Source organism: Mustelus asterias, chromosome 21 (genome assembly GCF_964213995.1).
Source record: "Mustelus asterias chromosome 21, sMusAst1.hap1.1, whole genome shotgun sequence".
NCBI classification, from domain to species: domain Eukaryota; kingdom Metazoa; phylum Chordata; class Chondrichthyes; order Carcharhiniformes; family Triakidae; genus Mustelus; species Mustelus asterias.
In genome coordinates, this window is record NC_135821.1 from 29,015,367 (window position 1) to 29,028,956 (window position 13,590).

Below are 13,590 nucleotides of genomic sequence, written 5' to 3' on the forward strand. Positions count from 1 at the left end.
TGGATAGGCACATGGAGCACACCAGGATGATAGGGAGTGGGATAGCTTGATCTTGGTTTCAGATAAAGCTCGGCACAACATCGTGGGCCGAAGGGCCTGTTCTGTGCTGTACTGTTCTATGTTCTAACTTAACACTATATTTCATAAACACATTCTTAAGCCAAAAGATCTCAACTGGAGACTCCCCATTCTACTTTTATTTTTAACCGAGGAGTTCCCCAACACATGATCTTGAAGGTTCCTTCACTTTGCCTGGGACAAAACCAAGGTATGCCACAGCTTTCAGGAATTCACTTTGATTCCCATCTTCCTGCTATTCTCCCTGGTATGAAACTTTGTGGAGCTCTTGCATTAGCATTTGGTTAGGTGACCCTCCTTAAGCAGCTCACAATTGTGGACACAAGCATGGGCCTCACAGTATTCCTGCTTAGTGACTCCACCTCGGAAAAAATAAATTCTTGTTTTCCGATAGCCCCAGGTCCACAGCTCCTTTACAGCTTCTAATAGATTTTCTCTGCCTGTTTCTAAGTTCCACTTGTTTCAAAGTTACTCCAGAGTTGATGGACATTTTCTGTGAAAAGACATACGGATCAACACAAAAAAGGATGCTTCCCTACATAACCTATTCCCACAGCAATGTGGCACATCTGGGATATTCCAGATAAAATTTTAAACTAATTACCTCCAACTTTAAATCTGAATTTTGATCTGAAAAATATATTGCTTTCAAACCTTTCTGTGATCTGGGACCCGCACGTAAAATTTCAACCCTTTACGAAGACAACTGTAGACATCACTTCTCTACTAAGAAACTCAGAAAGGGGCTACCTATTGTTTCCCACTTCCAATTATGAGCTTATTAAATAAACACAAGTCACTCTTTGAATTGCCATTACTTTAGGCTTTGTTTACCAGATTCTCACAAGTGGTTTGTATGAATACTCCTAAAACAGTTGGATCATGGAATTAAACACTTTCTTGACAAAATTAGAGAGTTAAACATTGGGATAACTGATTGCCATTGCACAAAGTCTGTAAAAATGCTGCATGAAGGCTAATACAAAGGTACAGGCAAACATAAAGGCAGTATTTCAGATGGGGCCAGACCACAGTTCTACAACCATGCACCACTTCCTCTCTATTCTAATTCAATCCCTTTTTGAATTATAGGCCAACATTCCATCAGATTTTAGATTGAGTTTCCAAACATCATTTTATTCATTTAGATCTCCGATGCTAGATCAGGAATTCAAAAAAATTATATAGCCTTCATTGCCATCTAGGAGTGTTTTCCAGTAGAAATTGATTGTTAACATCTAATTTATATCATGTGGGGATGAAGCCCAAAAATTAAGGAACTTGTTTGCATCACACCTTTCATGAGCCCAAAATGTCCCAAGTTGTTTCACAGCCAATTAAGTACTTTCGAACTGTAACATGGCTGTAATGTAGGGGAATATGGAAGACAATTTGCAGATAGCAATGAGTTACATGACCAATTATTCTGTTTGGGCTATGTTGACTGAGAGCAGGACAAGAGGGAGAACAAAAGTTCAAGTTACCATACAGCTATGTTGGTAATATAGCCCACTTTATATAGTATACACGATATAGTAATAAATATATATAGGCTATCTATTTCAATATAGTCAAAAAGAAACCAAAGGCATATCAACATACAAGTTAAATCAACAATTCTTTACACAGAAATAGCCCACATCACTACTGTTCACCTCTGAAACATTTAAGTAACGTGAGCTGCTCACCTTTTCATTCGTTCCTCCTTTTCCCTCTCCTCTCTTCTTTTCAGACGTTCTTGAGTCCTTTTCTCCTGTTTCTCAGCAACAAGTTTCTGCAGATATAGGAAAACATGATTGCACTCAGTAACCTAATTATTCATGGAACAGATGGGTTAAACCAAAGACGCGAGGATGTGTCAAGATGCTCAGCCTCAGAATACACCATCACCACTGATTCTTGAGGTAGCAAGCATCACAGAAAGATTTAATTAAAAAGTGCATCAACTGTGCCATAACCTGGAAAACATACAAAGAACAATACAGGAAAAGGCCCTTTGGCCCACCAGGCCTGCGCCAATACAATTTTCTATCCCTCTGTTCGCCTTCCGTTAACTGTCTGTCAAGATTCACCTTGAACATTGCTCACGTGCCTGCTTCCACCATCTCCACTGGCAGTGTGTTCCAGCACCCATCACCCACTGTGTGAAAAACTTACCCCGCACGTCTCCCCTAGGCTTAACACCTCTCACTTAAACCTCTTGTAATCGACCCTTCCACCCTGGGAGAACGACAGGGTGGATAGTCAGAGGCTGTGTCTCAGGTTGCCCCTCAGCCTCTGCCTTTCCAGTGAAAACAATCCGAGTTTATCCAACGTCTTGTCAAACCTAAAACCCTCCAGGCCAGACATCATCCGAGTAAACCTTCTTTGCACTCGCTCTCCAAAGCATCCACGTCCTTCTGGTAGTGTAGCGACCAGAACTGTATGCAATATTTCAAATGCGGCCGAACTAAAGTTTTATACAGTTGTAATACAATTTGCCAACTTTTATACATGATGCCCCGACCGATGAAAGCAAGCATGCTGCATGCCTTTTGGACCGCCTTATCCCCGTGTTGCCACTTTCAGGGATCCGTGGACTTGTATGCCCAGATCCCTCTGTATGTCAATGCTCCCAAGGGGTCTGCCATTTACTGCATAATTCGCACCTGAATTTGATCTTCCAAAATGCCTCACCTTGTATTTGTCTGGATTAAGCTCTATCTGCCATTTCTCTGCCCAAGTCTGCAATCTATCTATATCCTGCTGTATCCTTTGACAATCCTTGTCACTATCTGCAACTCCACCAATTTTTCTGTTATCCGCAAACTTACTAATCAGATCACCTACATTTTTCTCCAGTTCATCTATATAAATATTACAAACAACAAAGGTCTCAGCACTGATCCCTGTGGAACGCAACCAGTTACTGATCTCCATTCAGATAAGCACCCTTCCACCATTGCTCGCTGTCTTCTATGACCAACCAGTTCTGTATCCATCTAGCCAACACATCCCAGATCCCATGAGACTTCACCTTTTATACTAGTCTGCCATGAGGGACTTTGTCAAATGCCTTACTAAAGTACATGTAGACAACATCCACTGCCTTTCCCTCAATTTCTTTAAATACATATATAAAGAGCAAGAGGGTAGCCAGGGAGAGGGTTGGCCCACTCAAGGAGGGAATCTATGCATGGAGCCAGAGGAAATGGGCGAGGTATTAAATGAGTACTTTGCGTCAGTATTCACCAAATGAAGGACTTGGCCGATGATGAGTCTGACGAAGGGTGTGTAGATAGTTTGGGTCATGTTGAGATCAAAAAGGAGGTGGTATTGGGATTCTTGAGAAACATTGAGGTAGACAAGTCCCCAGGGCCTTATGAGATATACCCCAGAATACAGAAAGAAGGGGGGAAAATTGCTGGGGCCTTGAGAGAAATCTTTGCATCCTCACTGGCGACAGGGAGGTCCCAGAGAATTGGAGAATAGCCAATGTTGTTCCTTTGTATAAGAAGGGTAGCAAGGATAATCCAGGTAATTACAGGCTGGTGAGCCTTACATCAGTGGTAGGGAAATTATTGGAGGGGATTCTTCGAGACAGAATTTACTTCCACTTGGAAATAAGTGGGCGTATTAGCGAGAGGCAACATTGCTTTGGGAAGGGGAGGTCATGTCTCACTAAATTTATTGAGTTTTTCAAGGAAGCGATGAAGATGATTGATGAGGGTAGGGCAGTGGATGTTGTCTACATGGATTTCAGTAAGGCCTTTGACAAGGTACCTCATGGCAGACTGGTAGAGAAGGTGAAGTCGCACAGGATCAGAGATGAAATGGCAAGATGGATACAGAACTGTCTCGGTCGAAGAGAGGAAGAAGTCTCACAACATCAGGTTAAGGTCCAACAGGTTTATTTGGTAGCAAAAGCCACTAGCTTTCGGAGCACTGCTCCTTCGTCAGGGAGTTCTGTTCACAAACAGGGGAAATAAAGATACAAACTCAATTTACGAAATAATGGTTGGAATGCGAGTCTTTACAGGTAATCAAGTCTTAAAGGTACAGACAATGTGAATGGAGAGGGGGTTAAGCACAGGTTAAAGAGATGTGCATTGTCTCCAGCCAAGACAGTTAGTGAGATTTTGCAAGCCCAGGCAAGCCGTGGGGGTTACAGATAGTGTGACATGAACCCAAGATCCAGGTTGAGGTCGTCCTCATGTGTGCGGAACTTGGCTATCAGTCTCTGCGCGGCAACTCTGCGTTGTCGTGTAGGCCGCCTTGGAGAACGCTTACCCGAAGATCAGAGGCCGAATGCCCGTGACCGCTGAAGTGTTCCCCAACAGGAAGAGAACACTCTTGCCTGGTGATTGTCGAGCGGTGTTCATTCATCCGTTGTCATAGCGTCTGCATGGTCTCCCCAACGTACCATGCCTCGGGACATCCTTTCCTGCAGCGCATCAGGTAGACAACGTTGGCCAAGTTGCAAGAGTATGTACCGTGTACCTGGTGGATGGTGTTCTCACGTGAGATGATGGCATCCATGTTGATGATCCGGCACGTTTTGCAGAGGTTGCTGTGGCAGAGTTGTGGTCACTGTTCTCCTGAAGGTTGGGTAGTTTGCTGCAGACAATGGTCTGTTTGAGGTTGTGCGGTTGTTTGAAGGCAAGAAGTGGGGGTGTGGGGATGGCCTTGGCAAGATGTTCGTCTTCATCAATGACATGTTGAAGGCTCCGGAGAAGATGTCGTAGCTTCGGTCAAAGAGGACAGAGGGTAGCAGTGAAAGGATGCATTTCTGAATGGAGGGCTGTGATAAGTGGCATTCCTCAGGGATCAGTGCTGGGACCTTTGCTATTACATGCAAGATTTGGAGGAAAATGTAACTGGTTTGATTACAGAGTCAGAGTTTTACAGCATGGAAACAGGCCCTTTGGCCCAAGTTGTCCATGCCGTCTTTTTTTAAGCCCCTAAGCTAGTCCCAATTGCCCACGTTTGGCCCATATCCCTCTATACCCATCTTACCCATGTAACTGTTTAAATGTTTTTTTAAAGACAATTGTACCCGCCTCTACTACTACCTCTGGCAGCTTGTTCGAGACACTCACCACCCTGTGTGTGAAAACATTGCCCCTCTGGACACTTTTGTAACTCTCCCCTCTCATCTTAAACCTATGCCCTCTAGTTTTAGGCTCCCCTTTGGGAAAAGATCTTGATATCTAGCTGATCTATGCCCCTCATTATTTTTTAGACCTCTAGAAGGTCACCCCTCAGCCTCCTACGCTCAAGGGAAAAAAGTCCCAGTCTATCCAGCCTCTCCTTATGACTCAAACCATCAAGTCCCGGTAGCATCCTAGTAAATCTTTTCTGCACTCTTTCTAGTTTAATAATATCCTTTCTGTAATAGGGTGACCAGAACTGTACACAGTACTCCAAGTATGGCCTTACCAGTGCATTGTACAACTTCAAGTCCCAACGTCCTAACTCCTGTATTCAATGTTCTGATCGATGAAACCAAGCATGCCGAATGCCTTCTTCACCACTCTGTCCACCTGTGACTCCACTTTCAAGGAGCTATGACCATGTACCCCTAGATCTCTGTTCTATAACTCTCCCCAACGCCCTACCATTAACTGAGTAAGTCCTGCCTTGGTTTGACCTACCAAAATGCAACACCTCGCATTTATCCAAATTAAACTCCATCTGCCATTCGTCAGCCCACTGGCCCAATTGATCAAGATCCCGTTGCAATCCTAGATAACCTTCCTCACCGTCCATTATGCCATCAATCTTGATGTCTTCTTTCATCAAGCCAATTTTGCATCCATTTAGCTATCTCACCCTGGATCCCATGAGATTTAACCTTATGCAACAACCTACCATGTGGTACCTTGTCAAAGGCCTTGCTAAAGTCCATGTAGTTTAGTAACTAAGTTTACAGATGACACAAAGGTTGGTGGAATTGCGGAAAGTGACAAGGACCGTCAGAGGATACAGAAGGATATAGATCGGTTGGAGACTTGGGCGGAGAGATGGCAGATGGAGTTTAATCCGTACAAATGTGAGGTAATGCATTTTGGAAGGTCTAATAGAGATGGGAAATATACAATAAATGGCAGAACCTTTAAAAGTATTGATAGGCAGAGGGGTCTGGGTGCACAGGTACACAGGTCACTGAAAGTGGCAACACAGGCGGAGAAGGGCTGTGCTGATTCACAACTGGGGAAATTTACCGAGTGTCACTCCAAGTGTTCGCTCCGTGGTTCATAGAAACATAGAAAAACTACAGCACAAACAGGCCCTTCGGCCCACAAGTTGTGCCAAACACATCCCTTTCAAATAATCCAATTACTCCTTGAATGCTTTGATTGACCCTGTCCATACCACACACTCAAGTAGTGCACTCCAGACCCTAACCATTTTTTTTCTTCTTCTTTATTCTTTCATGGAATATGGATGTTGCTCACAAGGCCTGCATGTGTTGCCCATCCTTAATTGCCCTTAAATGCAGTTGCTTGTTAGGCTATTTGTAACAATACTGTGCCTTTAAATGTATTTTAATCATGTTTCACTGCAGGATGTTTCTGCAGTCCTTGGCAATTTGTTGACACCATGTTGTCTGTAGCCGATGTCCTTTATTGTTGCCGAGACAGTATAATTGATTGCACATTGACTTTAATCTGGACTAATGCAGTTTTCTGTGGTTTTAATGGTCCCTTAGGATTGCACAGTGGAGCTTTGTTGGGGTGACTGACAGAGCATGTCATGTGGCTAGGGTCAGCTATGCTCCACATAAAAGTCCAATTTTTAGTTTTGCTTTTCAGTAGTAGCTTGCAGTGGAGAGAAGCAACACTGCTTTCTCCATCTCTCTAGAATTGGAGTTTCTGTTCTCTGTGTGGCTGTTTTTGGAAGCTGCCCAAGATTAAGTTTACCTCTCTGAAGTTTGTCTAAGGATCTTTGGTGAATTGCTGCAGTGCATCTTGTAGCTGTTATTGAACATTGGTGGTGGAGGGAGTGGATGTGGTACCAATCAAGCAGGCTGCTTTGTCTTGTATGGTGTCAAGCTTCTTTGAGTGTTGTTGGAGCTGCACTCATCCAGACAAGTGGAGAATATTCCATCACACTTCTAACTAGTGCCTTGCAAATGGTAGACAGGCTTGAGAGTCAGGAGGTGAGTTACTCACCGCAGGATTCCTAGTCTTTGACCTGCTCTGGTAGCCACAGTATTTATATGGCTAGTCCAGTTCAGTTTCTGGTCAATGGCAATCCCAAGGATATTGATAGTGGGGGATTCAGCAATGGTAACACCATTGAATGTCAAGGGACAGTGGTTAAAGTTCCTCACCCCAGGACTATTCTCATGAATATTTTCTGCACTCTCTTAAATGCCTTCACATCTACTGGATGAAAAATATTTCAAAAGTTTAGACTCATCAACTGCCTAAGATTTGTTCGCAAAAGTAGAAGTCTAACACCAACCTCCACCCCACCTGTCCTCCCCCTTTCAATGGCTTGGAAGCACTGAACATTGTACTCTTCATCTAACTTGTACATTGGCCACTGCAATCTTTGCAAGTGCTTTTCAAGAAATTACTGCTTGAGCTATGCCTTCCAATCTATCCCTAGCAATGTCTCTGAACTCCAGGGTTTCTTCCTCAGTTTTGACAACTAGCAACCCAAAATGCTTCCGAACTTCATGGCACCCCTCCCCATCAAACACAACCAAACCAAGGATTCCTTCCAGCAAGTGATAGTTTTTTTTTACAATTTACCTCTGCAAAACCTCAATTTGGAATACCTTCATATTGTATCATCAATCATCTTTGTTCTAATGTAAAGAACATCAGTTTCATTCACCCTTGTTGTCATCTTCCTTTCTGCAACCCTCACATCCTTGACATCCTTCTTAAAGTAAGGCACTCAAAATACAAAACAATGTTCTAAAAATGGACTAACCAAAGATAACGTTGTACAGAGCTTTGGTCAGGACATCCAAACTTCTTGGCTTTTTTGTCATTCTTGGAAACAGATGAAGAAAGGCTGAGGTTCCGATACAGATGCCTCGGGAACACTTATCACAACTGGCCAGAGTACATTTCCTTCATCCCTACTCTGTCTCCTTCATTCATGACCAATTATCAAACTATGATACAAGGTCACTTCAGTTTTCTCATATTTTTAAGTTTTTTTCTAATAATCTCCTGTGTGGAACCTTATTGAATATCTTCTGTATATCCATATGAGTAACATTCATAGACTGTCTCTCACGTACAGCATATTAGCACTCTCTTCAAAAAGGTTCAAGTCAATTAGTCAGACACGCCCTGCCCTTCACGAATCCACACCAACTCCAGTAAAAGAATTTGAAATAATGGTGCAAGGCAGGAATAGTCAGGAGATGCGCACTGAAAGGGGAACTGGAGGAATCGCACCAGGAACAAATTTCTTATCAGAGTTTAAAGAGCACGAAATTAAGAATTTGATAATATGAAGTCCTGTGTCCTCCCACTATTCTACCCTAGAGTTTCAACATTTGATGACTGTGGCCTGTTTTAGTTCTTCCTCCTAAAACAGATTTAGTTTTTTCTAAAAAATATACTTTACTCATAAAATTTGTTAAGGTACAACATATTAAAATTCAAATTTGACATTAACTGAAACTGCAAAAGAGATCAGTTTCTTTCAATACAAAACGTGGCACCCTGAGGTGCACATACTTCTTTCAGAGCAAAGGCATGTTGGCAAGCTACTATACACATTACCTAATTTCTTTACATTTGCTGAGATCTACTGTCTGTTTTTAAATGGAACATATGTCAATATCCTTTCTTTGTATACATATCTCAATATCTCTAGAACATTAAAATCTTTGTTTTTCATTGAGCAGCCAGGATTGTACCAGTTGGAATGGCAGGACTGACATATGAAGAGAGACTGGATTGATTGGGTTTGTACTTCCTGGGATTGAGAAGAATGAGAGGGGATCTCACAGAAACATATAAAATCCTGATGGGACGGGACAGGCGAGATGTGGGAAGAATGCTCCTGATGTTGGGGAAGTGCAGAACTAGGAGTCACAGTCTAAGAATAAGGGGTAAGCCCATTCAGGACTGAGATGAGGAAGAACTTCTTCACTTGGAGTTGTGAACCTGTGGAATTCTCTACGACAGAAAGCTGTTGAGGCCAGTTCGTTAGATATGTTTAAGAGGGAGCTGGACGTGGCCCTTGTGGCTAAAGGGATCAAGGGGTATGGAAAGAAAGCGGGAATGGGATACTGAAAGTGCATGATCAACCATGATCATATTGAATGGTGCAGGTTTGAAGGGCTGAATAGCCTACTCCTGCATCTATTTTCTGTTTAGCAACCTCCTCCCTACTAAGCAGGTGGTACTGCTTAATATATCTTAATACATGGCGGACGGATTACAGACGAGGCTGCTGAATGTTTTTTTTAAATAAAAACTCCTACAGTAAAGAAAGCTGGAATGAATTTCCAAAAAGCAAGATATGACTAGTTTCCATTTCCCAAGGTTTTGGAAATGGCAAAATTCCTCACCTGTAACTCTTCCAGCTTCTCTCTAATTTCAATGAATCCGAGGTGAAGCTTGCCACCAAAGTGGTCTGCAAGGCGTCGATCATTGTCATGAAGACCCAAGTATGCTGAGCACACCTCACAGACTCGCAGCTTCTGCTGTTGGAAGCTGGAGGCTGGCATGGAATTCCGATAAACCTCCTGAGAAAGGGAACAGAAACAAGCCATGTAACATTCTCTACTTTAGCTGATTTGTTGTCAACATAGAATCCCTAGTGCATAAAGAGGCCATTCAGCACATCGAGTCTGCACCGACCACAATCCCACCCAGGCCCTATCCCTGTAACGCTACATATTTACCCCGCTAATCCCGAGAGTGGGGTCAATTTAGTATGACCAATCTATCCCGCACATCTTTGGACTTTGAACATAAAGGACTACTCCTGACAAGTTGAAACTGCGTGGCCAGATTTAAGCTTCCTTTCAAAACAAAGCATTTTTAGTTTTGCTCCTTCAAATAGCTGACTTAGGCCATGCTAAATATCAGAGGGCCGTGCTGGAGTCCACCAATCTAATGCGGTACCATCATCACAGCAGCAGAACTGTAGAATAGTATAACTACTGTGTGCCCAATTTCTTTTCAATCATATTTGATCAAGTTCCTAATGACATCCTGATAAACTTTTCAAATTAAACAAAAAGCTGAAGGAGACAGACAGAGCTGGGTTAAAATAATTATAAAGTGGCAACCACAACCCCATTGTGCCACTGACTAATTTAGTTTAGCAATGGTCTTTTGGACACTGCCTGGTTTTCCATCTGGTTAGTGGGAATGTCCTAATAGGCCAACATGCAGTACTGTGCATCAATTTAGATGCTGAAATTTCCTAATAATCTTCTTTAATCATAAAACACAACGAAGCCTGAAAAAGTTCCCTTTTGTAGCCTCCCATTCAGAATGGCTCAGACATTTCCTGAAAAATGACAATATTGGCTCAAGCAGGCATAGATATAAAAGAAACCATCATCTTCAATTAGAGATGGATAATAAATGCAGTATTGCCATGATGCCTACATTCCATGAACAAATAATGTAAGCAATTAGCAATATAAACCGTACATCATACAATCTAGTTAATTAATCATCATTTGCATTCAGATCAAGTTTATTTATTTTTGCATTTTGTAGCTCAAGCAACATAGCAAAGCTAGTTATGGACATGGGAAATATATATGCTAGTCTCAATTGATTACAATAATTGTTGTTTGAGTACCATGTGGCTCAAACAACTTTTATGTTATTAAACACAATATTCTCCCAATACTGTTCCAGGCATGTTATCTTTCATTTAAAAGAACTATTATTTTATAAATACAGCTTTCCACTTTTCAGAAATTGTGTAGTCTAGCACTTAAAGCTGCCATGAGAACAAAATGATGTTTGTTACCTAATATGGAACCTATATCATACAAAGATTATTACTGCCCTTGAAAAGAGCGGAGGAGAATAAAGGGAAAGAAAACCAAGTTTCAGGCACTTAGTATTGAGTAAAAGTTAAAGTTCGGCTCGTTTACTGGAGTAAAAAAATGACTCAGGTGATCTAGTTAAAAAATGAAGTTGGTCGAGTCAAATACAATGATGACAAGGTCAAAAACTAATTTCCAAAACAGCATTCAGGTAGAGCCATTCCACACTCAGCAATTTCACATATGGAGTAAGTTATGAGTTCAGGCAAATGAAGAAAATAGCACCATGAGTTCAAGGCTAGCACCTGGACAAAGAGCTGATCAAGGAATATAGCTGGAAGGTAGAGTTGACATGGACCAAAAATGGTTCATCACCTGTTCCTAAAATTTCCGATGTTGCAAAGGTGATGTAGCAATGTTAGCTTACCAGAGTCCAAGTAGCACCTGGCCTTTCCCAGGAGTTTTGAGAGGTATAGGTCAGGGAGGGGAGCAGGGGAGGAAGAAGGGACACTTTACATATTACTCAAGTATACTTTCTGGAGGAAAATGAAGGAACACCAACGATTCGGTCTGCAGAAATATTTCACAGGCAAAAAGAATACTGTACTTGACAGTCTGTTAAAAACCGATAATTAATGTAACCAGTGCTGCCATTCTGTAGCTCAAAACAATAAATAGTATCAGCAATAACTGATTTCACTTTCAGGGCATGTAATTTAGTATGGCTGGGGGCACTGTAATGCAATGAGTTCAAAAGAATGAACTGCACAACTGAACGGAAATTTAACTGCAGATTGAATTAATCATGCATTAGGAATACAATGGGCAACAGCGAGGAAAATAACTGCCATGATTTATGAAGCTTATATTGTTCACATAGCTTCTTACAATATTGTTCACATACAGCTTCTTACAAACTTGAAACTTGCTTCACACTTCTTTTTTAATTTGGCAGCACATGACGTAACACAATACTGCAGCAGGAAATATTTAATTGAACTATTTTGGTTTCATCAAGGTGTGCTTCTTATAAACTTAAAATTTGCTTCATACTTCCATTTTAATTGGCAGCACATGATGTAACACAATACTGCAGCAGGATAACATTTAATTGAACTATTTTCATTTCTGTGCTTTGCTGGTTTTATCAGCAGTACATTCTTCGGTTTCAGCTGAATGGCTGGAAAGGTCGAAACACAGTCTACATGCGGATGCCTGGTCATGCACTAGTGCACAATCATGCTGGACTCATGAACTGCATATTTGGGACAACAATAGAATTGAAGCAAGCTTCATGCAAACACTGGGGAACAAAATAAATGCAAGCCTTTTCTCTCTTGGGATCAACGGGATGCAAACATTTGTCTGGCAAGTCAATCATTACAAACTGTGCAGGGTTCAGGCCAATGATTTAAGAACTGGTGTAGTGTAGTTGTGCTCACTCAAATAAAGAGGCACTTCTTCTTTGCTGTAATTAGTGAACTAACTGGAGGTCGAAAAGGGAGAGATTGCACCTAATTAAGCCCGCCCCCCCCCCCGGGTCAAAAAAACCATTTCAGTTCATCTTTCAAACATTTGATTCAGCCTCTTTACAATTGTATTTCTGTTTCGCTATTTTTTCATTGGGGCTTGCTCTCTTTTTTATTGTACCCAGCTGACATGTTGTAAACTGTTCTTGTATTTTTCTTGCGATCCCCTAAGGTGCTATCAGTATCTTCACTCAAACTAAGCTGATTGAAATTGCAAGAATGCCAGCGTGACTATACATTTGGAAATGTTATTACAATTGTGTTGAGCAAACACTTGGGAAGTATGGGAACTATTTATCTAAAATAAAATTAACTCCCGATTAATGAGCAGGACATTCTGCTGGAAAGAAAGGAAAAAGTGCATTTCTGAAGTGCTTTTTATGTCTTTAGGGCTTCCCAGTCTGTGAAATATTCCTGAAGGGTGGCCAGTATTGTAGTGTGTGTCGGGTCTGACTGAGGTCAATCTGCACAAAGCACAGCCCCAGAAACAGCAATGAGATAAATGATGTTAGCTGAAGGAGAATATTTTTCAAGATAACAAAAGCAGCTCCTATTTTTCTTTTAAATAGTGCTGCACAATATTTGATGCCACGATAGAGCAGATGGAGCCTCAGTTTAACATCTCATCTGAAAGACGGCACTTAGGACTGTGCAGCACTCCTTCAGCATTTAATGGAAGTGTCCGCCTGGATTGTGTTCATGCCTCTAGATTGGGGTTCAACCAACGAGGTAACAGAGCTACCATTGAGTCAGACCATTGAGAGGAGGTTTACAATATGAAGTGTTTATATATATCTGTCCATGCATTGGTGGTGACAAGTTTACTTTCTGTCTACCTGATGTTATCATTTCAAGAAAAGTTCAAAAATATTTTCCTACGATCTCAACTATCAATTATAAGATTAAGTTAAATGTTATAAATCAACAAACATCGATTTTTTTGCTATGAACTGCAGACTGAATTGAAAATTTCTTCCACATACATACGCACGCACACATATATACACACGCACG

At 41.5% G+C, this 13,590-nt stretch overlaps 1 protein-coding gene across 18 annotated transcripts in view; it reads right to left on the reverse strand.

Annotated features, from left to right (window-relative positions):
* Positions 1-13,590, reverse strand: part of LOC144509199 (putative RNA-binding protein Luc7-like 2) — a 79,762-nt gene that overhangs the window by 9,427 nt on the left and 56,745 nt on the right. For all 18 annotated transcript variants that reach the window (XM_078237654.1, XM_078237669.1, XM_078237662.1 and 15 more), the window contains 2 exons: positions 9,605-9,781; positions 1,767-1,852 (listed from right to left, as the gene is read on the reverse strand). In XM_078237654.1, coding sequence (XP_078093780.1) covers positions 1,767-1,852; positions 9,605-9,781 — 263 coding nt within the window. The remainder of the gene's footprint in view (positions 1-1,766; positions 1,853-9,604; positions 9,782-13,590) is intronic.